Consider the following 25,365-nt stretch of genomic DNA (forward strand, 5'->3'; position numbering starts at 1 on the left):
TATCTAATCAGTTGTCCAAAAGAAAGTGGCATTTAGGTGACAACTATAATTTCATGTCCACTCATCCTACATCAGCTGGACAAAGTGCACATTTTGCCATTAGGTTAAAAGACACTTTAAGTAATATTTCCATTTTCTAGGAGCAGTCCAAGTACATGACACATGAGTATCATGGTAAGTTAAAAAGTCAGATAACTACCATGTCACTTCAATCCTCACTGATGTTCATGAACAAATTGCCTACCCTTGAAAACTTCTAGGATTAATCAATAAAAGTGCAGAGGAGAAGCCTTTGGGGTCTCCATGCAAACACTGATATGTCACACACTGACACACAGTTAAGATTAGCCACAAGGCTTCCCTGGCATACAGACAGATCACTGCCACAGAGCATATGGCCTTAACACACCTCAAAGCTGGGAGCAACAAACAGTTCTACAGCTGTCACCCTTGCACAGCTAATATTTAAAAAACAAAACAATTGTTTGCATTGGATTTTTTTTTTCTGAAAGAATGAATAACAGAACTGATTAAGCCTATATTTGAAGAAAGTTTACAACTTAACACAATTTATCAGTTGACAAATTGCCCTCCTTCTCCCAAATAAAAGTCCTTCATCTGCCCACAGCTTTGGCATACAGCTAACCTCAGGTCATCTGGATTGCTTGAAGACAAGTATGTGGTCTAGCTGGTTTAGGTAACTGTGACTCTACACCTCCCTAGACCTGGATCAGAGAGAATCCTCTTTTCTCAATAGGAGTGATTTTTTTAATTTTTTTAACAATCAACCTTGATAATCCATTAGCATGATCTAAACTCAGTGTGATGGTGATGAAGCTCCAAGGCATTTAGAGGCACCAGCAAGAACAAAACTTGGACAATGTGACCAACAGAACAAAGCAAAATACGATGACAATGCTCATCTTGATTCCTCACTTTATTGCAGGGTAGTTAAAAACATACCACTTAAACAAGATTTATGGCTTAATCTCTGAAAGTAATTTCAAACTGCCTTGGCAAGACCACAGTATATCTGTTGCTAAATCCTCTTCCACTCAGTAGCACTGAGGCACCCAGGAACTCAAAGTTTGCATACAGAGGAATATTTGATACTGCTCAGCCATCACCCAGCTCTGTTCTCCCTTTCTCCAAAAGAAGTGTGGAACAAAACCTACACAAGCCTCTAGTTCTCACACTTCCCTGGGGAACAGACTTCCTCAATCTCACTCCACCTGCCACATTCCAGTCTCACCCAAAGCAGCATGTTAAAATAGACACTCAGATGCTGCTTTCTTTTCTAATGCACAGGCAACTGAAGCCTCAACGGCATATGAGCCGAGACCTCCATCAGCAGGAAATAAAAATGTGTTTAATTCCTAAAACTTACAACAAGAACACAAGACTAACAAGAATACAAGAAACAAGTACAAGAATAACCACATCAAGTGCTCTAACACGCCTTACTCCTCAGAGAAGATGCTATACTGATATGCAGTTGCAGTTTGAATCCAAATGCAATTTAATCAGTCATCCCAGAGAACTCTGGGGCCTGAATATACCTTTATTCATGCACTAAGTATTTCTGTAAGCCCGAGTCCCAACATTAGCAGTTCTTTGAAAAGCACCACTTGACCACAGACTAAAACCAAAGTATCTCTACTGTCAATAGAGCTGTGGGGAGAATGGAAGCTGACCAGCTGCTGTGCATTGGCATACAGATGAGAAATACCTTCCTCCACACCCTATTCTGGCAGTTCAAACTCAAGAAATTCAATGAAGACTCATAGCTTCTTTTAAGAGCTGTCTGCCAAGGGCCAGCAAGATCAGCAACAAGCATGTTAAATCAGACTTCTGACTGCAGATACTGTGAAGGAGTCTGAAGAGATACTGCTCTTCAGAACACTACTACTTTATTCTATTAGAAGTTACAATCAAGTATGAGAAAGCCTCTTGAACACTACTCAAATATTCTGTTTTGTTAGGCAAAACAGAAAACCAACCTTGACAACATCCATGAAAATAATAACATGAACTCATGAAAAAATACTATTCAGAGCACAAGGTGCTTCTGACTGATGAAATCATGTGTGTGTGTAGGAATATGCCAGTTTCATATTTAGATCAGCATGCACAAGTCTGCCTCTCCTCAGAATACCAAGGACATCTGTGAACTACTGAAGCCGTCACCAGATTTGACAAGTATAACCACAACCAGAAAACTGCACGGAATTAACTTCCTGTGTAGAACAACTTGAAGACAACACCCCAGACTCTTAGCAATACTCCCAAGACTGTATTACAGAGAGTAACCTGCCTCTGAACAAAGACCTGATATTACATCAGGCTAGTCTGAATATACTTTAGAGCTGTAACTCAAGCTCTATCCTCGTTCAGTATTTACAGTTTCAGTATTGTGTTCAGAATTTACAAAGTTGTGCACAGTCCATATCCTGCCACAGGTAGATGCACTTACTGTAACGGAGTTAGCCTTGCACACTTACCTACAGACAGATAGGTCTTCTTCTTGATGTCATATGCACAGACTGCACTTGTCCTTCCACATTCTTCAACACCAGAACAGAAATTAATTTTATAAAGCACCTCTTTGTCTGCATCAATTGCTTTCCAAGTGTAACTGAAAAGACAAAAATGTCTGTCAGTTGGTATTCAAGTTGTCTGAATTGCATATCATCTAGATACCAGTCCCTGAAATAATCAAGTTTAAGGCTAAGAGCATCACTAACTTAAATTCTTATTCATGTCCTATATTTGTAAATACCAGAAGTAATTGCTAAGAGCAAAACAGATTTAACCACTTGTGGAATGAAACATCGAGTCCATTTTTCCCCTTCTTGAACATCCAATTATCTATTCTTCCCCATCAAACCTCTGTGAAGCCCACACTGACTAAGTATCATCACCTTGATACGTTATCCTTGACCGCCTAATAAATTTCTCAGATGTCTTTGGCAGGCTGGACACTACTGCACCTTAGTGTTCTGCCCAACAACAGTGGCAGAAGTGCTAAATCTAAGTGGAATAGAGCAGTAGAGCCATCCAGCTTCAGGGTCAAAATTGGAGTTGAGAGTCTCACAGTACTCACCAAAAGATGATAACAGTGCTTATCAGGGCCTTTCTGCACCATTAGGAATTATATATATGTCAACAGCTGGAAACCAAGCAGAGCTATCCTCAAGACCAAGTGAAAGATCACATTACCTAGCCACAGGCATATCAAAAAGCCAGCTGTCTAAAAACTGGAAAAGGAACACGAAGCTCAGGTTAAATATAACTGGGAATAAATCTGAGTAACAGCAGAAAAAAATCAAATGCAGCACCGTTCAGAGGCAGAGCAAGGATTCCTTCCCCTCACAGCAGGCAGTATGACTGCAGTGAAATGTCGCATGACACAGCACAGCTCAGTTTTGAGGCAGGCCCAGGCCATCTAGTTTAGAGCCAGGAGCTCTTTAGACAGCCTGGCTTACTATCAGGGTACTCTGGCCACACTCTGCTAAAAAAGCACAACTCAATAAATGTTTGCTGTTACCTTGGCTCAGCTTCCCCTCTTCTGGCACTGGCAGCAGCCTGCATCCTCTGAACACTTGATTTTTGCAACATAACAGATTCCCCAGCTTCCTTTCTATTCCAAGTGGCAACTTCAGGAGGATTAATACAGACTCATCAACTCATCAGAAAACTGATGACACCATAGTGACTAACATTCCCAATACTTCGAACTCACACAAACTTTAGTGCACCTATCTGACCCACAGAAGCATCTGTCTTAATGTACAAATCTCACTTGATAAGAAGCTTCACCCATTAGGTTTGTTTGCCTTAATCTCTAGGTCTTATGTGCTGCACCACTCAGCATTATCATACTCCAGATCCCCCCAGGAGGGGAAACCATTCCTGCTCAGCTCTGAACTCCAGTCCTTGGATGAGAAAGGGGCAACAACAGTTCAGCTATTTAAATTTTAAATCATCTGAGAACTCCTCTCAAACACAGTGCATCCCACAGCTAATCAAAGAGCCAGCAGTAAGATATCACATACTTTTCCATTTTAATTACTGACTATGGGGCTCTTGGATTCCCTGTACTACAGCAGCTGTGTCCATTTCAGACTGCTAATGGCTGCAACAAGTTAGGGACAAACACAAGAGTGCTCCCTGTGAGCTGAAAAAACAAAGAAAATCTTTGAGGCTTTATATCCTAATATAAGAATCAAAAATAACTTGCCAGGTATTGAGTCATACCCAAAACACCAATAAAAGTATGTATTCAAGGACTGTGTCTCAATCCTAGACAAATACTTGCCATTATTCTTTCCTCATAAGTAGGCAGACCTGACCTTTTACAATCATACTGATTAGTTCTCTCAGCTAGTCTGTTGCACTTCTGAAGTGGATAACAGCAATACCAATGCAGGAGAATGATGAGAATTTTGCTACAGTACAGAATAACCAAAGTTCAGCAACGGAATAAAGCTTCTCAGCACACAAAAAAAAAAAAAGTTAGAAAAACCTGACTATCTTCAAAGGCTCTGAAAACAGCAAGAAATTAAAACCAAAGCTGGTTTTATATCCAGGAAAAAATGCATATCAATCCAAACTAAAAATCTTAACAATGAAGTCCCAGAAAGTTAACATTTCTCAAACTGAGAACTGAAAATTTCTGAAGGGTTCCAGTACTCTTTTTTTGACTGGTTTTGGAACATGACAAAAAGGTAACATATATAATACTAAGGCACAAAATTTTAGATCAAGCTGGGGTATTCTTCACTATGTTGTTGGTTTTTATAGAGACCTTGCAAGTTAAAATCTGTTTGTGAATGGAACAAGAATTTACACAACAGAATTATCACTCAGAGATTAAGGTTTTGCTTTCCCAGTTCTCTGTTATGAAATAGAGGAAATCAGCATCCTCAAGTCAGTTCACCCATAGGCCAGAAGCAAAAGAGAAACAAGATGAGTAGCTAACAGAAAAGAAAAGCAGCCACTGAAACCAGACCTTCCCTCTGCCCTGTCACAGGCTCCTAGACAGGAAAGGTTGAGGGATCCAGTCTGCACAAAAATATGAAATCCACTGCTCCAAACCACAACTTCAGGGGCACGTAGAAGTGAAAATCAGAGCAGTATAGAAAATATATAGTGTTTTTCATAGTAGAAAATCAGCAGTTTCAGAGTAGTATTGCTTCCATGGAGTTACAGAGATTTCTATTTTCTTTTTTTTCTTTTTTTTTTGTGTGGGAAGAGCAAGGTGGGATTTATTCATAGTAACAGCAGCCTGGATGCAGCCTTCGCAGCTGTTCTCAGAGAGATGCAAAGTACTTCCACAGTAAAAGCAAGATTTACTTCTCACACAAGTAAGACTCCTGGCACTAAATCAGTACCTGGGAATAGTTTCAAGTTGTATGTGCTCTACTTTCCAGTAAGATCTAAGTTGACCTCTCAACTGCAATCCATAATGGAAACAATCTGTTGGCAATCACATTGCCCATCCTGACCATGTGTGTCACATGGGACAGCTTGCCCAGCTTGCTCAGCACTCCCCTCCACCAGGGGTGATGCCTGATGTAATCACCTCTTTGCCAGGGCCAGACAAAGTTATCTCGTTTGAAGGGCTTAAGCTATCCTGCTTCAATGCAGTTGAGCTAGTTCAGGGAGCTGTTATATCAGCACCTTTAAAAAGCAACAGCCATGATCATAGGGTGGAATGTGAAGCAACCTCTGATCCAGGGGGCTCAGCACAGATGCTACCTCACAGATCAAACCATCCAGACAGGTGTTTCTGGAGCAGTTCAAGATCAGGGCTCAAACATGCTGTCTGCCCTGAATAAAACTGTCAAACAGTTATTTTTGCTAAAAACCACATGACACTTGTTTTCTGACAAACTCAACTATGAATTACCCCACAATTAAAGGGATGAAACACATACCCAAGTCAATCCCCCCAGGGTAAGTTCTCCTGTCTTATGCCAGTGTTGCTGGCCCAAGCACCTGACACAAGCTGGGCCCAGGGACTGTCCTCTCTCAAAATTAACTCAGCAAAAACAACAGGTGCACATGCATGTGTGTGAGACTGAGCCTGGCCAGTTCCCCCTCTGGCTCATGGTGGTTTCTGGCCATGCACCAGCAGTGGGAGGCACAGGAGGAGGCAGGGCCAGCTCAGACCACTGTCAAAAGCAGTTGTGCAAGCAAGGTCCTAAGGAGTTATTGGTAATAGCCTTGCCTGCAGGTTAACCTTTCCAGCTACCTAGCATTGTTTTTGAGACACTGAAGCAATCACATGAAAAAGAAAATTAATCTACTTTTCAGCAAACAGCAATACCAAACGACAATTCTGCTTTTTTTTAACCAATCAAAGAAGCAATATGAAAAAAATAACATGAGGAAGGGAAAAGCAAGCCTAGTTTACTTTGTGATGAGAAGCTGAGGCACTGAAGTCAAGCAAGGTGCAAAAGGCTAACTTGTCTCACAACAAGTGCATCCCAATGCCAGAGCCACTTTGAGGTCTGAGCACTAGGGAACCACTTCAAATCAACAGAGCACCAGAGAGACTACTGCCACCAATCTCCAATAATAGTTCAAGCTTTTTGGTTCTCAAACTGTTACCCAAGTGATGAATGCTGGGAAGAACAGTGCACCCTGCTCCAAACAGCTGTAAAGCATAGTCATAAAGAATCATGTGTTTCCTCTCTGGGGAATGCACTGAAATAACTCATTTTGCTTAGGGGGTGTTATACAGACGACCTGGCAGAAAGACAAGACAACCTACAACCACAGAGCTGGAAAGCAGATTCACATGTGATTATGCATCCGCATGAGTTCCTGCCTAGATGCTTCTCAGCTACCAGAGCACTGCAGAGATTAAACGAGTATCCAAACCTTTTTACCAGCAGTTTCAACCAGCACAATCTCAGGCAGACAAGATCAGGAACAATTTCCAGGATGGCCACTGTAAATTTGAAGTTTGTAGCTCACTTGCCACAGAAATCACTGTTAGATGTAACTACCATTTTCACACGAATGTGTATGGTAAAGAAATCTCCATGTCAAAGCAAGCTCTCCTTACAGAAAATGAATGCTTGAATGGCACAAAGTACAGCCATCACTATGCCTCAAGAGCTTTTTAATCCATCTCTACCCATGCATAATTCTGCTCTAGCTCACTCATCCCCTTTTCCAACCACCACGCACACTGTGTATCTTCAGGCAAGTCTTCTTGTGAGTGCATCATGCATGACAGCCTTACAGCTACACCAAAGCTCTTCTGCTTTTTGCATTTGGGAGACATTTGGTCTTTCACACTGCACTCCAAACCATAGCTACTACACCATTCTATAGAATGCTTAAGAAAAGGGGTAGTAATCTGAAGTTTAAGTAAGCAAGAGCTATAGCAGGTGGCTCATGTTCTGAGAAATCACATTCAGACATTACAACAGCATTTTCCCAGGCACATGAAACAACCAGTAATATCTTATTTATGACATCCCCCACTTAAATATGTCAAAGCAATTAATAGAGCTGAATGAGTGCACCCAAAGGTCACGTCTCTGTACTCAGCATGTGCTTCTTCATCAAGGCTGAGCAGAATGCTTGGGGTTTCAAGGATTTCAAGCAGCACAGACGAGCACAGTTGTGGCTGAAAAGAGTGTTTTGAATGAAGTGTAGGTACAGCAGGAGCTGTGTTACTAAAAACTATGCATTTAGCATAAAACTTACAACCCCAAATTTTGAAGTCTGTGTAATAGCAATCCTGTGTTGTACAGCAGTTAGAGATTCCCTTATATCCACAATCTAAAAATCACTCAATTTATGCACCAGCTCCTATCCTTGCAAGGGGGCAAAAAACATCACCAGTTTTTAAATCACTTCTCATGCAGTACAGATTTTCAGGCAAAACAGCTCACAGAGGAGACAGTTTGTATTTGCTGCTCTATGGTCACACAGAAAACATATTCTGCATTTTTGTCAGAAAGAAAGGAAAGTTACACAGCAACTTCTGCAGTGTTATGTGGAAGGTGAACCCTAACTGTAAAGATTTCTTTTTAAGTAGATGGACTTAAATATCATGTCACAAAACTAACTCTAATTCCAGAATTTTTCCAGTATTGTAATATGAGAGATACAATGGGAAAAAGAAAAACTAGGAAGGACCAAGCTGGCCAGTAACTTCCTATATTCAACCAGTTCCCTGTATTCTTTCCCAGGTACTCATACTGCAGCAATTCTGGAGAAACCTCTCCACAGAAGATAAAAAAAGAATTCCAACTGCAAGTCACATGACAGCCACAGTCAGCTGTCGGAGTACACAAGAACAAAGGAGAAAGCATAACAAAATCAGTGACTGAAGCCATGCCATTAGACAAAGTTTCAGAGAATGAAAGGTTTTCTTCTTCCCCCAGACCATCCAAGCATGCCAGCAGTAAAGCTACACAAAACAAACAATGAAAACCTCCAACTCAAGTTTAAGTAGCCTCATGCCACAGTTATTGCGCAAAACAGTTCTGACATCTTTCCTCCTCCCTGCAAAACAGCTTTCCTACTCTTACTTAAAGGAGAGCCAGTGCCTCCTCTAATGCCCAGCAATTTCCTTCTTTGCCCATCTTTTTACATTTACACACCAGCCTAACAGCTGCAGTTTCACCAGCACACAAAACGCAGGACACCATTTCTAAACAGTGGTAAAACAAATAGAAACCTTGTTTTAAGCCAGTACAAAAATAAGTTGGCCAGGGACTTGTCCTGCACACCGACATTGTAACTTTTGACTGAGAAATCCACCAGCAGTGTGTTTGCGTTGCCTGCATCATTCCTCACTTGGCACAGTTTTTTTGGCAACTGTACCCAAGAAGAAACTTCACCACTGAACTCCATGGGGACTTCCCACCTATCAGACCACAAGTTCTTATTTTTTTTCTTTTACCTATTATGGATTACTGGACATAAGGTCTTCAAAGCAATTTTTTCCCCACCATAGCACAACAGCCATGGTGGGGAAAAAAATGTTTTTGAAGAAGTCCATCTTAAAAGGAAACCTGCTGATTGTGCCATCTACGTGCAAATTATTTTCACTTGCCAGTAACAAAATGAAACCAGCTTAAGCAATTTGCATCCAAAATGAGACTGCATGTCTCTCCATAGCACTCTCAAATATTCCTTTAATCACAGACACACAACAAAGCCAAGACAGACATTGAAAGGACTTAACATTATTCTCAGAGCAAGAACTGCTTGAAAGCCAAATCATTTAGGATGAGTTTTCTTTAAGAAAAAAAAAAAAAAAACCAAAAAAAAAACCAAAAAAAAAACCCCACCATCAAAAATCACTTAAGAGTAGCTCTCCAGAAGCTACACGACAGTTTCTCATTTCTGTCTCAATTCTGCAATTAGGATGGTCATCTGACAAAACCACAAAACCAATTTTTGCCACCCGTATGGGTTATTCTTGCTATTCAACCAACTTTGTTTCCCCTTTTTCATCATTTAAAAATATCATATCCCAGATTCTGCCACCTCACTCCCTCCAGCGATCCAACCTTCACAACAGTGCCATGGCAGTGACATTGACTATGAAATTGAAATGATGTGTTCCTGTATGCACCCTGTATATTCTGGCTAAATAATTAAGACGGGCAAAATATTGATGCTAGATTAAATTCATGGCTGAAACCGGAGCAGAAAAATGCCAAGACATGAGTAATGGTGACATCTCCACGTGCTAAGTTTCCCAAAGCTTTCTTAACTCACCTGTAAGTAACCGAATGGTGATATCCTTAGCAAGAAGCCACCTCCCAAGTGACACCCCTTCCACACCAACAACACTTTTGTGTTTTTCATACTAGACCGATCACAGGCGACTCGCACAGCGCAAGTCTAGTCATCCTCCCCCCGCAGATTTCCTGCACCTGCGGAGATCCGCGCAGAGAGCCCCGGACGGCACCGGCCCCTCAGCCGCCCCTCGGGCTCCAGCGCTGCTGCGCCTTCGCCGCCGACCAGCCCCGGCCTCTCGCCCGGGGACACGGCCGCCGCTTCCCCCGGGCAGCCCCGGCCTGACCCTTCCCGGAACGGGCACCAATAGCCCGGGCGGCCGGGCCCGCGCTGCCGAGCCCCGGTGCGGCACTCCCGCGGAGGGCAGGAGCGCCACGGGCACCAAGAGACACCCCCCTGCCCGTGCCCGCCGCTACAGCCCCTGTCCAGCCGCCCCAGCGACCGCCCACCTGCACAGGTCCTGGTAGGAGTCGGGCAGCGCGGCGGCCGCCGCCGCGGAGAGCGGGAGCAGCGCCAGGAGGGCGCCGAGGAGCAGCGAGGCCATGGGCGCCATGGGCCGGGCTGCCCCGGGACGTCAGGCGGCGCCGGCCGCGCGTCATGTGACCGCCGCGCGCCCGCCCCGCCACGTGACCGCCGCCATGTGCGGCACGGCGCTCACGTGATGCGCCCCCCCCACCACCTCACGGCCCCCAGCGGCCCGTAGGGTGACGCCGCTGCACCGCCACACCCCCGCACTGTCCCCCGCCACACCGCCGCACTGTCACCCGCCGCACCGCCGCACTGTCCCCCGCCACACCGCCACACCGTCCCCCGCCACACCGCCGCACTGTCCCCCGCCGCACCGCCGCACTGTCTCCCGCCACACCGCCGCACTGTCCCCCGCCACACCGCCACACCGTCCCCCGCCACACCGCCGCACTGTCCCCCGACGCGCCCTGCCACAGCCACCGCCACCGCCCCTGTCCCCGGGGCCACCTCTCCCCGCCAGTGCCACCTGCCCGCCCGGCTGAGGAGCGCGGGGCTCGGCCCGTGGGGCGCGCTGCCCCTGGGTTGGAGTGTCGCAGAGTGTGTCCTGCGAAGGGCAACAGAGCTTAAGGCACTGGAGAGACTCTTAGCCAGGACAGGTTGAGGGAGCCGGGCCTTGAGAAGAGACCTCGTCGATGTACATAAGTATCTTAAGGGGGAGTGCCAGGAGGATGTTTCCAGGCTCTCCTTGATAGAACAAAGCAATAAGGCAAGAGATAACGGGCATAAACTGATGCACAGGAGGCTCCAGCTGAACATGATGAAGAACTTTAGAACGCGGGTGACCGCACACGGAACTGATTGTCCAGAGAGGTTGTGGAGTCTCCCTCGCTGGAGACACTCAAATCCATCTGGACACAGTGCCATGTGCTGTGGGGTGACTCTGCTCGAGCAGGGAGGTTGGACCAGATGATCCACTGTGGTCCCTTTTGACCTGAACCATTCTGTGTTTCTGTGGCTTGGTGGTTGAGTCAAAGAAATGCTGTTTGGAAAACATTAAGTGGGGTTTTCAATAAGTTGTTTGAAATGTGCAGTGAAATCTTGTGACAGATCAGGAAACCAAACCCATTAGAGATGAAGACTGAGGAGGTAATGATAGTGATGTGGTTGGTTGTCTCGCTGCAAGAACTATTACTGCAGCAGGGAAGCTGGTGTGGTGTAGAAATTCCCCCCATTTCAAACAGAAAGCAGGAGGGGAGGCTTGCACAGGGCAGCAGCCTTGTCAGCAGGAACTGTCCTATCTCCACTACCTCCTGACCTGCAGAGAAAAGCAATCCAGCCTGGAGCTTGCATAATTATTTCCAAGATTTAGCAAATTTTAACTGCAATGTAAAGACTCAAAAGAGGTAATTAATTATCAGTAAATTTTTATGGAAGTGCAGTTAAGAAGAAAAGCACCTTTAAGAGTGTTAAGAGACATAAGGGTGGGAGAGGGGAAGAAAACTAAAAATTACACTCATTAAACAGGCACCTGTCTTGTGTGAAGAAATCCCGTTCTCTAGTTACGGATGCTTCCCAAAAGCAATTTGGACCAAAGAAAAAAAGCCCTAAAAAGGCCTACAGCTGAAATAGGGGGGGTTTGCCCCATTCCCTAGCATCTTTGAGAATGAGGCAGCCCTGAAGATCTGCCTCTCTGGCATCCAGCCTGATTCCAGGCTGCTGTGTTCTCCTTCCCCTCTCTGTCAGATACAGCCCACTTTATGGTAGCCTTAGTTCTGCAGCAGGGCAGTCAGCTGGTTAAGATGCTGCTCTGGCTGAAAGCTGACTTACCATTCTGATTGTTTTGTGCAGGTCTGCAGCTGTACCTGTCACCTGACTGACTTGGCTCACTGCATATCTGCACAAACAGCACCACCAGCTCCAGAAGGGGGAGAGGAACTTCAGAAAAGGAATTAATAAAAGGGACTGAGTAAATGCTATTGTCCTCTACAGCTTTCTACTACAATATAATGGATTATTGTCAATTCTTTGTCTTTTGTTTTAACCTTCAGTGGGTTCCTGAAAGTTCCAGATATGTTTACCCAAGAATCCCTCCTCTGCTTTTCTGACTCCAGCCTGTACAGTTTAAAGAGAAGCTTGATGGCACTGACTCAAAGGCTCAAAAAGACAAAAGCAGTTGACAAAAAGAATACCAAGTCTGTTATTTCTGTGATTAGGTTCGTTAAATTTTGCTGCTCTGCTGGCAGGACTGGCATCAGTCACTTTTACACAGAGCAGTGCAAATAGAAAAAAATACTTGGTGGAAATCCTGTCTCTGCTTACCAACTTGAATTAAAAATGTATCAGCCAGGAAATTGACTGCAGACAGCAGAGCAGGCAGACATTCTGTAGCTGCTGATCTTATTAGCTACCCACGTTTCTGCAAATTCTGAAATTTTCTCTGTGTAGATTTAAGTGCCTGAGTGACTCCACTGAAGACAATGTGACAGCTTACCTTGGAAATATTAAGAATACATATAAATATTGCTGTGCCAGGGCCTGGCAGTGCAGAAACAGTTAATTTCAGTTATCTGGTAAGAGCTAAGTCAAAGCTGTTAACTGACAAAAGAATGGAGAAGTTTGGAGTGGCATTCTTTACTCTTTGTACTGCTATGAATACTTAGGCCTCTGTATTTGCACAAGACTTCTGAGCAGTTTCTTTGCATACAGAGAAAAGTATGTGAACAGCTATCTAGAAAGAAATTGAAATACCTAAGAAAGAAATTGAAAAATCCCAATTAGAAAGAAAAGGGAACCAATCAGAAGTTCTCCTTTCATTTGCCTTGCTAATACAAAAGCATCAGTCTAGCAATGAACCAATGTTGCAACACAGCAAGGGTGCTGCAGAATTACTGGAATACACAATGTAAGTTCAAATACCTTTAAAATAAAATGAAGTAAAAGTTTGCAAATTCCAATCATGTGGCTGTTTCCATTTACTACATATTTTCCTTAACCTTTGTAATCAGGTGAATGCAGCTGTTCTCTCAAGATTCATGGATTTTCTGCCATCCTTAAAACTAGCTGCATGCCATAGAAATTGTCAGGAGCTATGTGTCAAGTCATTTTTGTATCCTAAACTATGTTTTGCAAATAGCCCATAGGAATATGCCATGCTGAGTATCATTTATAAATAATAACATAAATATTCACCTCCCATGCTTAATCACACTGGCATCTCAGCTAACCATGTACCATGGCAAAGCGTTAAAATATTCTGCAATTATGTAATTGTTGTAATCTTACCTTTTCCTTTCCCTCAGGAGAAGTTCAGCACGATGGCTGCTAGTTGTGTGGAGTAAATCCCAATACACCTGAAAATCGTGCTGTGATTTCCATGTTATGGATGGTTTTCAGTAGGCACAGTGCCATGAATAAGTGATGAATACACAGGTCCTCCAGGATTCTTCTTTTCTTCTTGCCAGGTGTCAAATGTCACGTCATTTCTTGTTCTGATCACAGTCTTGCTTCATGTGGCCACCATCGCTGTGCAGGTCAGGCTGGCTGAGAGGCAGCTCACTTTTACTGTCTCAGTTCCCTTTAACACTCACATCTGATGTCTATTGTCTTCAGTAATAGAAACCAAAAAAAAAAAAATTCAGCATCCAGGGCTGTTTTTACATTTGATTGTGGGAAATTCCTTCTCCAGTGAGATTTGGACAGTTTATTTCTATTTCTCTGTAAGCTACATTATGTTAAAGTAATGTTATATTTCACAGAAACTTCCAAAGGCTCCTCCATGGAGCTGCGCAGTTTTTCAGAAGGCACAGATGTGCCACTCACTGGGTAATTTCCCTTTCTTTCCTTTTTTCTTTCTTGCTATACTGTACTTCAGTCTTCCTATATTACTCCCATTGCCTTTACTTCTGAATGATCTTTACTCTTTTTGCTGCTTGTTCAGTCTTTCACCTTTTCACTAATGCTTTGTACTTCATTCTGTTCTACGTCTACTCTACTTAGTGTTTTTAGAGGCAAGCTCTTGATAAGAGCTACCTTCTGATTTGTTGTGATGAGTTATCCTGCTTTGCAACAATTCCTGTTGAGGAAAACGGTCCCTGATGACCTTGCTTTGCAGACTTAGGTTTAGGCTTCCCAGTGCAGTTAGGGAGATAATTAATTGCATTCCCTTATCTAGACGGTACTGTTCAATGATACTGTAAAAGCACATCAACTTTGTCTGAACACTTTGACTTTATGTGAAATCTTTTGGGAAGGTCCTTACATGCTGTACTTGGTGTTTGCACTGAAAAAGGCACTGTTTTGTGCTGTGGCTTAGAAGGTTGGTGTTGATAATATAGACATGTTTTGGTTATTGCTGAGCAGGGCTTAAACAGCATCAAGGTCTTTTCTGCCTCTTGTCCCCCCCACCACCGAGAGGGCTGGGGGTGCACAGGGTGCTGTTCCTTCTTGATTGTTACAAGGTAGCTGATAAATTTCTGGTTTGCTGTATTTTTCCTCTATTATTCTTCATAATGGGAAATTACAAAGAAAAAGAGATTCTTCTTTCCCATGTAGCCAAAGGCACTAAAATCAAAATACTGTTTTCAGCATCACACTTAAAAATTAACAAACTTCATACACAGCAAAGAAATTACCAAATTGGTTTTGTTTAAAGCATCAAGGCTCAACCTACTTTTCTTTTTTTCCTAGTTCTCTCAGGGGAAAAGAACTGAGCAAGGAATTTCTTGCATGATGCACTATTTGTGGAGGACTAAAAATATGTGGTATACTTTATTCAGATGATTCTTCAATCCCCTGCCTTGCTAGAATTTATTGATATATTCTGATGATACATTTACATATTCTGTCCATGCATATATATTGGTTTTAATAGCTACATTCATAAGTAGGTTTGGGCCAGTATTAAACTTCTTCTAAACATGCATTTTATCTCCATTACATTTGTCTGCATAACATTTTAAGGTATCTGAAGTAGAAGAAAGAAGTTTACGTATTAACTTACTTAGAAGAAAAGTAACAGTCTTTTTTTTTTTTTTTAATAATAGATGCCACATTGTCATGCATGTTTTATATTCACAAGTTGCTGAAGGAGATAGAGAAAAATAAGTATCAGTGTATCCATGAAGGCCCAGGTAAGCCATTACAGTATTGAATAAATGGTTCAATTAGAGATTCACATTAGATCATAAAAACTGGTTGCACATGTGGATGACAAGACAGGAAGGAGATCTCCATACTGCACAGTTTTGGATCTGTAAACATTGCCATCTGAATCAGTGCAGTAATCCAGATTTTCCGTGCCTTTTTTCAGTCAGAGGCAGAGTAAAATGAACAGGAAGTGTATAAATATGATAGTGAATGTGCTAAGAAATATGCATCAGATAGACATGGGATGACAACTGTCTGAAGAGTTTTCTGGCATTTTTTCATGTACTGACATGACATTTGAAGATATGATGTTACAAATCGTTACATATCTTTACATATATAGAGACGTTCCAATAGGGAAGAAAATCTTACAGTTCACCCTTACTGAAGTGAATAAACACCATAGCAGAAAAATTTCTAGTAGTAAATAATGGTATTATCAGTTATTGCCTTAGCAGCTGAAATAAAGTAGTATTAGGAAATACCATGTAAGTTCTCATCCAAAATAGGGCAGAAGGTGTGTCCCATACAAGAGAGAAAATAGTCTTCTCTGTATATTATTTGTCTTAACTTTTACCTTTTCAATGTTCTAATGTGTGCTCAAGCCTCAGAGCCTGTTCTCTGTGGTGTTGAAACAGGTGTTGGAACTTTCTCATGAGCTAGCTGTAATTCATCTTTGAAGCCTTCAATAAAACTCCTTGGAGGGATTTTCTGTGTCTTTTCTTTCTTGCCACTGCACACAAAGCAATAATGAGGAGACTGACACTGTTTGGTGATGGGCAGTGATGCTGAAAGCTTGTTGAGTCCTTTTGGCAGTGTTTGTTATCCCAGTGCTACAGGAGGGACGTTGTCATGAGAATGGCCAAGGGAAGAACATGGTGGCTGCAGTGACTCTGAGTGGAAAGGGTGGGAGGCATCAAATCTGCAGAAGTTTACAAGCATTATGTGAACAGTGAAACTGAAGGGAAGTATGAGTGGAGTACACAGTAGGAAACTCAAGAAGGATAGAAAGCTGAGAGATACACTGTGTCTGCCCAAGGAGTTAAAATAGCTGTGCTGTAGGCTTAGAGTCTTCTGCCACAGGGATTAAACAAGGGAGAAGCCGCAGGATGGCACATGCAGTAGCTGAATGGTGCTTTGGGAGGTGGCATCAAATCCAGACACAGAAAAGTGCAGAGAAAAGCTTCTCCACACTGAATGCTGCTGAGAAACAGAGACCAGTGTTCAGCTGAACTACTATCTATACTGACAGATAAATGAACCAAAAGAGAAGTGATAATATAAAGAATATAGTTAGTGAGCAGAGCTATATTTACAGAGGACCTCAGCCAGGTCAAAGTTAGCAATAGAGATGTTGTTTACTGTTCAGACACTGGTCTGACAGGCTCAGCCTGTCCCCTGGCTAAGGGCAGGTCCATTCCAGGCCAAGCCCAGGGGAAGAAAAAAAACCAAAATTAGCCCAAACAAAAATAACTGGTTGTATATATTTATTTTCACAAAATAATTACATTTTGCAGTAGTATATAATTGAGTATAATCATTGAGCTTAGCATATGTGTCCATTTGAAATGCTTGACTTGTAACAGAGAACATTTTCCTATAAATAATTTTAAAAATCTGAAACACATATGTCACTCTTGAGTTAAAAAATAAATCCAGATAGACCAAAGACAACATAAAACATAAAACACCCTCCTCTAATGCATTTAAGCAAATGGGAGTTTTGGTCTAAGATAGAACAGTGACAACCAAGGTGTTCCCTCCATCTGCACATAGCTGTTACATTTTACTTCTCTTTGTAGACTATACATAAAAATACTGATTCTACAAGTATTTTAATTCTTTACCTGAAAAATCTGTTAGCTTTTATCATTAAAATTGCTATATATTTGCTATAATGTCCATTTTTCAAGAGCCATGTTTTTTTATAAAGCAAATTCTTAACAGGAGAAATAAATAATTAAAAGTTACGCCAATTCCAGAGATGCTTTGTGTCCAGCACTAAGAGAAAAGAATTAGTTGGTTTGTATTGCATCTTGCTTAGTAGTGCTAGAATGATGGAATCCAAGTAAGAATTTCATCCTCCTGTTCCAGAAGACAATCCTTTAGAATAACCATGAAAGTGTTGAAGTCGTAGAAAACTCATATAACTTCCCTGGAGGTCAGATGTTTTTGTTGAAGAGAAATCCATTGAAAGGTACCAAGTGCAAAGATTTCTAGGCCAAAGTGTTTCTGAGCTGATAACTGTTGAAGGCTTGGAGAGGATGAGAAAGAAGGATGATACGTGTTTGCTCTGTTCCTTCTCCTCTGTAGGCATCTGCTTGTGAACACTGCTGGATACAGAATTTGGGGCCAGCTGGGTATGGCCACAGCCACTCCCTCCCCTTTCCTACCCTTCATATTTCTGAAACAACTAAAGCAAGGACTCTAGAAATACTTAACTAAATCAGCAGCAGGTCCAGTCTTGTGCATTTAATGAGGCAAGAGTCCAGTTTGGATAAAAAAATAGGTTGCAATCACAAAATTAAAAATTGAATGGTTATATGCAAGGAAGAACTATTAGAATCATGCAGGCTATCTCAGTACCTCTTCTTTGAATTCAAACTTTTGCACCTATAATACTTTTGTTTGAATGTGCATCCTGATGTTTCATCTTTTAGGCTTGTGTGAGTCAACCAGAAAAGAAAATAATTCCATGTGGACATCACACAAGTGCCTGGGCAACCAAATAGAAAGCCAACTGGCTTTCCAGTGGATGGGTAGCTAGAAACCCTGTGTAGTGGATTTTAATGAATTATTTCTGCATGGAGCTGAGAAGAAAAGCAGCAAGTTACACAAATAGCAGGCAGCATTGTATGGTGTGAGTTACACACAAGCTCACACTGAATTTCTGCTTTCCCCTCGACCTGGTGACATCTAAGAATATCTTCTGCAGTATCATCACTATAACATCTGCTCATAAACCCAGTGTATGGATCATGCTCTCCTTTTTAGGAGGACTTGAGAAGGAGTCTCTCTGAGGTGCATACGGAGCCAGATAATCTATCTAGAGTTTTTTGGAGACCCTGCAAATGAGCTCTTACTGCAATGTCCCTCTTACTCTCACTGCACAAAGTGACCTGAGGCACTTTACCAGGGAATGCTGTGGACTTGTGGATTATTCTCATGCTAGGAAATGGAGGTCTGTGTTCGCAGCAACCAGTACAACTGGGAAGCATTTCAGCTTTCCTTAGAGGATTTCCCAGGGTATGCTCCAGGCTAGAAGTAAACTGGGCAATATCTTATTCCTCATTTCTCTGCCCTTGTTGTCACAAGGACAGTTCACAAAGTCTGTGAGTTATAGAGGAAAGCTGTTGCATAAGCTCATCACCATGATTTTGGGTCTGAAACAGCAGTCTGCACCCCATATCATCCTCTCCACCTAGAGAGTAGCTACCAGAGCAAAAAAACTCTTCTGTGCTTAGGGAAGTGGCTTGTGTCCTTCTATTTCTAGTCATACTTTTACATACACAATATTCACTAGTATCAAGTTGATCAGAAGCCTGTTAAAGAGAGTTTTAGCAAAGCAAGCTCTATACTGGGAATTACTTTCCTGAATAATTCCTTGTGTTGACTGCACAGCAAAATTACATCCTTATTGCCCCAGACATTACAAGAGATAACCAAGAGAGTTGCTCTTCTGAAGTGCCTGTAGTGCAAATGTGAGAGCACAACACTGGAGGCAAGATAATATAACTCTCATTTTACAGGCAGAAAAGAGTGGCACAGACAAATTAGATGTCAATACTGCATTAAAATAGAACCCACATCTCTAAATTCCATAGCTAGTTCTTGACCCACAAGAGAACCTTTCCTGTTCTGCATCACTACTGAGTGCTTAAACCATCTGATGTGCACAGTGGTACTCCAGTGTCTCCCAGAGTTGCAAATAATTTTTAAAGATGCAAGCTGGTGGAGAATCACATTCTTGTTGTTCTACAAATTATCACATTTTCCCTGTCTTGTGGTTTTTTTGGTGTTTTTAATCATGGAGTCATGTGCTTATTAGTTCCCCTTGTACTGCAGACTGTCTGCACAGAGAACAGTCACCAGGTGCTATGATAAAGAAAAAAGAACATCCCTAATTTATTTATATCTATTCACTGGGAAATACTAATAGTTTTTCAACTCCTATATGTTCGTTCTTATTTGTCCTTCTGGATGTTCATCTCATGCTGATTGCCCTGCTGCATATTATTGCCTCTTCACATCTACTACCTTGTCTGCATGCATAGTGATCCTTAACCTCAGCCTGTTGTAATAATCTGGATATGTTTGGGCACTGTAAATCATATGCCTTACATCACTTAAATGACTGAGAGAACTGGGTTACATGTGTGGTTACAGAAAAAGCATGTGTTGAAGATGCTTCCTGCAATACTGCCCCTCTCTCTGATTCTCTGTGTGATTATTGTAGGGGGTTTTGAGGTAAGGGTAGGGAACAGCTTTGAAGGAAAGTCTGGGGGATTTTTTGTGGAGACTAGATCTACCCTAGTATTTAAGTTTATGGCATTCATCAGCGTTGACAAATTTCCTGACAGTCCCCCAGCCCTCAGCAGCTGCATGCACACACATAACACATGTATGTGAACATCACATTCACTTTTCCCCCTGGCCCTCCCTCATAAGGTGTCCACAGACCTACTTGCCCTATCCTGCACTCCCATCAACAGTGGGGTGCAGCTCAGCTATGTGTCATTCCAACAGCAGAGTAGATCTCTGCTCTGAGAGAGAAGCAGAGTCCACTCATCTACTGCCCGAACCAGTAGAGGTGACAAGCCTGGGACTAGAGTTTCAAAGACAAAAAAACTGGGACAAGTGGAGAGCCTGTCATAGATAAAGGTTTTGATGGAGTGAGGGACTCAGGAAGATGCAGGAGTAACCTCTTCCTTCTCCAAATCTTTTCTACAATGACACATTGCAACACTATAATGCGAGGAGGAAGGGGCACGTGTAGAAAGAACGTTTATCTTTCTGAGATCTCTTCTCTACATGAATTCCCATCCAATCCTCTGTCTAAACCTACAATCTTCCTTATTCCAGGACTGGCAGTCTTTCAACAAAGAAGGGGTGGGTTGTATTTTTCTTTCCCCAGTTAGCTATTAAGTGTGCCAGTGGAAACTTGGCGGGAAGCTGAAGATGCTGCTTTTGCTTGTGAGGGGAGGTCTCAGTTCCTGCTTAATTTGGAGCTCCATGGGGGCCAGAAGCAAATGCATATCTCTTTGAAAGTGCCACAGTGCTCTGACTGCCAAGATCTCCCATGCTCTGTGTGATAAAGCACATCTGGCCCCATCCTCTCTTTCCTATTGTCTTCTGCACTCTGCAGCTTAGCTGGCTATATAGTTGGGCAAGCAGCTCTGGGAATTAAACTCCACAAAATACCAGCCCAGTACCCTGGCATACAACAGAGGGAGGCAGGCAGCTGCAGCACTGTGGCTGGTGTGTAGCTCCAGTCATTCATTGTGTGAGGCACCTTTCTTTTTTTGGTTTTTCCAAAACTGGTTGTTATAAAACAGAGAGGCCACACAGGGAATATATATTCTCCAAAGATGAGATTAATACTAACAGTAAACGTTGGGACTGACTTTCTCATAGACTCCTTGAATATCTAAACCTACAGGAATGCTGACATTTTGAGGAGAAGCCAGCCCCACCCTTCATAATTAGGGCAAAAGCCCTCTGTGAGTTGGCAACATCCCTGTGTTGCCAGGTACACCTATGTGTCAAGTACCAAATTATCCAAGGACCCAGAGACATGTGAATGTCAATGGAAATTATGCAGTATATACTTTGAAGCAAATTCCATAGTTTAACAACAGGATAATTTGGTCATTTAATATATACTTGAATGTCTTGCTAGATCAAAGTTACACCGTATGTGCTTGCCTATGTATGGGGACTTGCTGTCATACATGGATTTCTTCCTCTGTTTCCCCCAGGGAGCAGCTCATTTACGCACTTAAAGGAGCTGGAAACAGTTGAAACTAAATCCCAGTATGTAATGTGAATCCTGTGTTTAGTGGGTTTGACTTTTAAAAATGCAAACGCACAGAGGCCCTGATGACTTCAATAGCATTTATGGGTGCTCGGTGCTTTTATAAATGTCACACTATTTATAACATATTTCTGGGTCCTTTTTTTATATTCTCTGTTGGCCTGTCTCTTTTTCACAGTGGTATCTTTGATTGGTGTAGTCACATCAGGATGTAACATGTTTAAATAATTAAGAAAATACAAATTAAATAAAACCCAAACAATTAGAAGTTATCTTTATTCTAGTCCATGTTTTTCCATTGCTCAACCACCAAAGATAACAATACCATTTCACACTGCTTTTTACACTCCATGAAAAATACTTTTAGTTTTGCAGTGGTTTGTTAAACGTTCCACATCCAACTATTTGCCCCTAGAGTTTCCCCCCTAAGCTTTAGAAAATTGTTTCAGCTATATCCAAACTCATGCCAACTTCCTGGCTTCTCGGCCGCAAGCCATCAGTGAGAGCTCTGCTAAGAACCACTTTGAGGCTCTCCTTGAACCTCTTCTTCTTGCTGCTTCCTACAAAGAAGTAAACCAGGGGGTTGATGCTGCTGTTGACAGTGGAGAGAACAATGGTGACGTGGTTCTGCTGGCTGAGCAAAGATGACCAGTGGTGGTAATTCAGAAGATACAACAGCCTCATAGGCATGGCAAAGATGAGGAAGACAATGACTGTGACCACAATGATGATGTAGAGCTTTGATGAATGAGGTCTCAGGGAGTTACGGTGAATCCTGATAACCAAGATCAGGCTGGACAGAATCATTAGAGGAATGAAGATCATGAAAGTCAGGATCCATGTGAAGATGAGCAGTGCTTGGCAATGGTTGCCGTCGTCGAATTGTTCCTTGGTTGAATCATCTTTGCATGTTAAATATTCAGCTACTGTCATGAAAAAAGACAGAGTCCACAGAATGGCACACACAATTGCCGACTGGTGCTGTGACCGATGGCATCGGTACCAGATGGGGTAAACAATAGACAGACACCTCTCAATACTGATGGCTGTCAGGAGATAGAGACCAGTATTATAGCCAAGAAGGAAGACAATAGATAGTGTGGTGGTTACATAATAGTAAAAACCATACGCGAATCCAAAACCAGCAATGTACTCGATTGACAAAATAAACGTACAAAGCAGTAAGGAGATATCAGCAATGGACAAGTGTGTGATGTACGCAGTGAATGGGTTTCTTTTGATCTGGAAGCAGAGGCACCAGAGGACAATTCCATTTTCACAAAAACCCAGGAAGGAGATGATCATAATTACCCAAAGTGGGGTCAATATCTCCCAGACCCTTTCCTGTGTAGAAATGTTTCTGTGCATTGAGATGTTCTCTGTGCCTTCGCTGGGATGAAACGTTATGTTTGACTCATCCATGGGGAAAGCTCAAGTTTGGATAGCACAGCTCTTCCTTCTGTAAATATGTATAAAAATACACTGTGAGCATTATGTGCTCCCCCCCTCCCCCTTTTCCTTCTGTTCTGTGGACCCTGAGTTTCTGGTCATACATGAAGGCCTTGGCAAAAGGAACACCAGCTTTGATACACTGATGCTAGCTAAAACCCAGTTGGAACTGCTCTTGGCAATGTTAGAGATCACTAAGCCCATCATGCTAGCAGAAATCCTGAGCTACCTTCTCTAAAGGGCTCAGTCTATGAGTGCTAAACCACAGCTAAAGAGATTCTCTTAAAGGGCTCTTGGACAATGTCTCCATCACATGGCACTGTTTCATTATAGTCGTGACAAATGACATTGGTAGTTCTTGTTAGAGCCCTAGATATTTCCCAGACAGGTTTCTTCAGTTCCTATTGAAGTTAATGGCATTAATTTTAAGTTAAACATATGCATTTGAAGTGACTGATAGGTATTTTGGTTTAAAAAAAAACATTGATACCAACATCAGTTTTCCAGAAAGGAATTTAATTAAGTAAAAATAATTTATAGTTTTTCAGCATTGTATTCCCTCCAAGTACAGAGGTGGAGGGAAGGCAAAATGGCATTGTTTTGAGAGAGTAATTTCTTACCTGCTTTAAGTGCCATTTATCACAGCAAAACATAATTTAAACATTTTCACAGACTCTGTACACTTAACATGACTACAGGTATCTTTCAAACATCATAAATCTAACCCATCACAAGGAGATACTGTTCATCACATCGTGCTCATCATCATCATCACCACAAGCTGCTCAGATTCCCTTGTTATTGTTATAATGGTTTTAACTGTTGTTTTGCTGAGTTTTGGGTAACTTCTCCTTTGGCATGTCTCCTTTTATCTCATAACAGAGAGTTAGAGGCATTGTCTTCTGCTGATATTCATACAAATATTTAATACCCCATTCCCAGCTGCGTGGGATGATACACAGTCACATTCAGGATACTTTTGGATTTACTGATGTTAATAGAGACTAACTGTTGACAATAAGCTTACCAGCTGGCTTGGTTCATCTATATAGGTTACCTTGTTAATTAACATGCCATAATGAGAATTTACCCATACTGTCAAGTAGTTAGGAACATCAAATACAAGGTAAGGAAGTTTTACTGGGGTCACTTCTGCAATGATTATTTAAAGAGAGCCATTCACCCCAGTCATAGCTTTTCTCTCATGAGCCTTGCATTTCCTGGTTTCAGAACAGCTCCTTAAGACAGGATATCACAGTCTAAGAATGACTGTTCTATAAACAGCCTGGCAAGCCTCAGGCCTTGCTGGCATTTAAACCTGTGCAAAAATGTTGATGATGATCCCACCTGTATGCTGACCATGCCACCACCTGAGACACTTGAAGGCAAGAAACAACATAGATGGATATGTGGTAGAGGAGTGTGAATGCAACAAGTAAATGCAGTGACCAGAATGAGAAGCAAGCCCCCCAAAAGCAGTGTTCAAAAACTGCAGAGGGAAGGTGCTCAAACAGTGTGCTGCTGGAAGTACAGTAAAGGTTCACAGGAAAAGAAGAGGAGAAACTATCTACTTCAAGAGTTAAAACAAATAGGAAAGGAAAAAGAGAATAAAAACTATGAAAAAAAAGGTTTTTTTCAAGTATGAGGGAAAAAAGGAGTATGAAAATATTTAAGCAAATTCTTGATTTGCATCACTGTAGGAAAGGAGTTTTCTCTCTGCAGAGTTAAAGAAAGAGGAAAAAGTTCTTGACTTACTAAGGTCATTCCCACAAGACAGCATTCAGAGATGAGGATGGAAAGAATCCTCTTCTTCCAGATACATCCATGGTTTGTTCAGATTTCCCTGAGGCTGTTGAAGAACTTCCTTGAAGAAGCTGAAGTTTACCTTCTCCAACCATTTGCCTTTGGTGAGAGGGGGAGCAAACAGTGACTCTGACCATGACTCAAAAAGAAGTGTGCAGTCCTCCCATTGCTCCAAAAGTCTGAGGCATGCCAAATAAAGGGTCCCAGGATCATCATCTGAGGCTGAGCTTCAAATGGCATCACTCAGTAGCTGGCAACTCATCTAGCTGAAAGCCTGGGATTTAACTCTTGTGGGAACTGAAGTGCAGTATATGGAAAGTTGTCCTGAGCTGCTACAATACCAGGAGACCTAGTTTAAACAAACAAACATGAAGGGAGTAGAGAATCTATTTGGGGATGTTAATATCCAAATAAAAAATATCTCAATTTAGAACTGTGCCACCACATGCCATCTAAAAAAATAAAAGTCAATTCACAAATTTGTTTTATATTTTTTGATAAGAGAAAACAAGAAAGCAAGAAGGACAAAGAGAATGAAAAAGAAAGAAATAGAAAAAAGACGGAAGGGAGGAAGGGAGGAAGGGAGGAAGGAAAAGGAAGGAAGGAAAAGGAAGGAAGGAAGGAAGGAAGGAAAAGGAAGGAAGGAAAAGGAAGGAAGGAAAAGGAAGGAAGGAAAAGGAAGGAAGGAAAAG

General features: G+C 42.1%; 2 protein-coding genes across 2 annotated transcripts in view; both read right to left on the reverse strand.

Moving 5' to 3' along the window:
• The window catches only part of IGF2R (insulin like growth factor 2 receptor), a 57,444-nt gene extending 47,063 nt beyond the window's left edge, over positions 1–10,381 (reverse strand). Inside the window, exons 1-2 of the mRNA XM_079299275.1 lie at positions 10,224–10,381; positions 2,502–2,635 (exon numbers count right to left, since the gene is read on the reverse strand). Of these exons, the coding sequence (XP_079155401.1) occupies positions 2,502–2,635; positions 10,224–10,327 (238 nt within the window). The 5' untranslated portion in view covers positions 10,328–10,381. The remainder of the gene's footprint in view (positions 1–2,501; positions 2,636–10,223) is intronic.
• An 11,385-nt stretch (positions 10,382–21,766) lies between these two features.
• On the reverse strand, positions 21,767–25,011 carry MAS1 (MAS1 proto-oncogene, G protein-coupled receptor). The gene is made up of 2 exons (XM_079326565.1): positions 24,626–25,011; positions 21,767–22,880 (listed from the first exon to the last, which is right to left on the reverse strand). The coding sequence occupies exon 2, from the start codon at positions 22,841–22,843 to the stop codon at positions 21,854–21,856; it is 990 nt and encodes a 329-aa protein (XP_079182691.1). The 5' UTR covers positions 22,844–22,880; positions 24,626–25,011; the 3' UTR covers positions 21,767–21,853.
• Positions 25,012–25,365: the final 354 nt, after the last annotated feature.

This window comes from Erithacus rubecula (assembly GCF_903797595.1).
Source record: "Erithacus rubecula genome assembly, chromosome: 2".
NCBI lineage: Eukaryota > Metazoa > Chordata > Aves > Passeriformes > Muscicapidae > Erithacus > Erithacus rubecula.

Bases quoted from the DNA above. Each gene is read 5' to 3' on its own strand.
- MAS1 (XM_079326565.1), bottom strand. From the start codon at position 22,843: ATGGATGAGTCAAACATAACGTTTCATCCCAGCGAAGGCACAGAGAAC.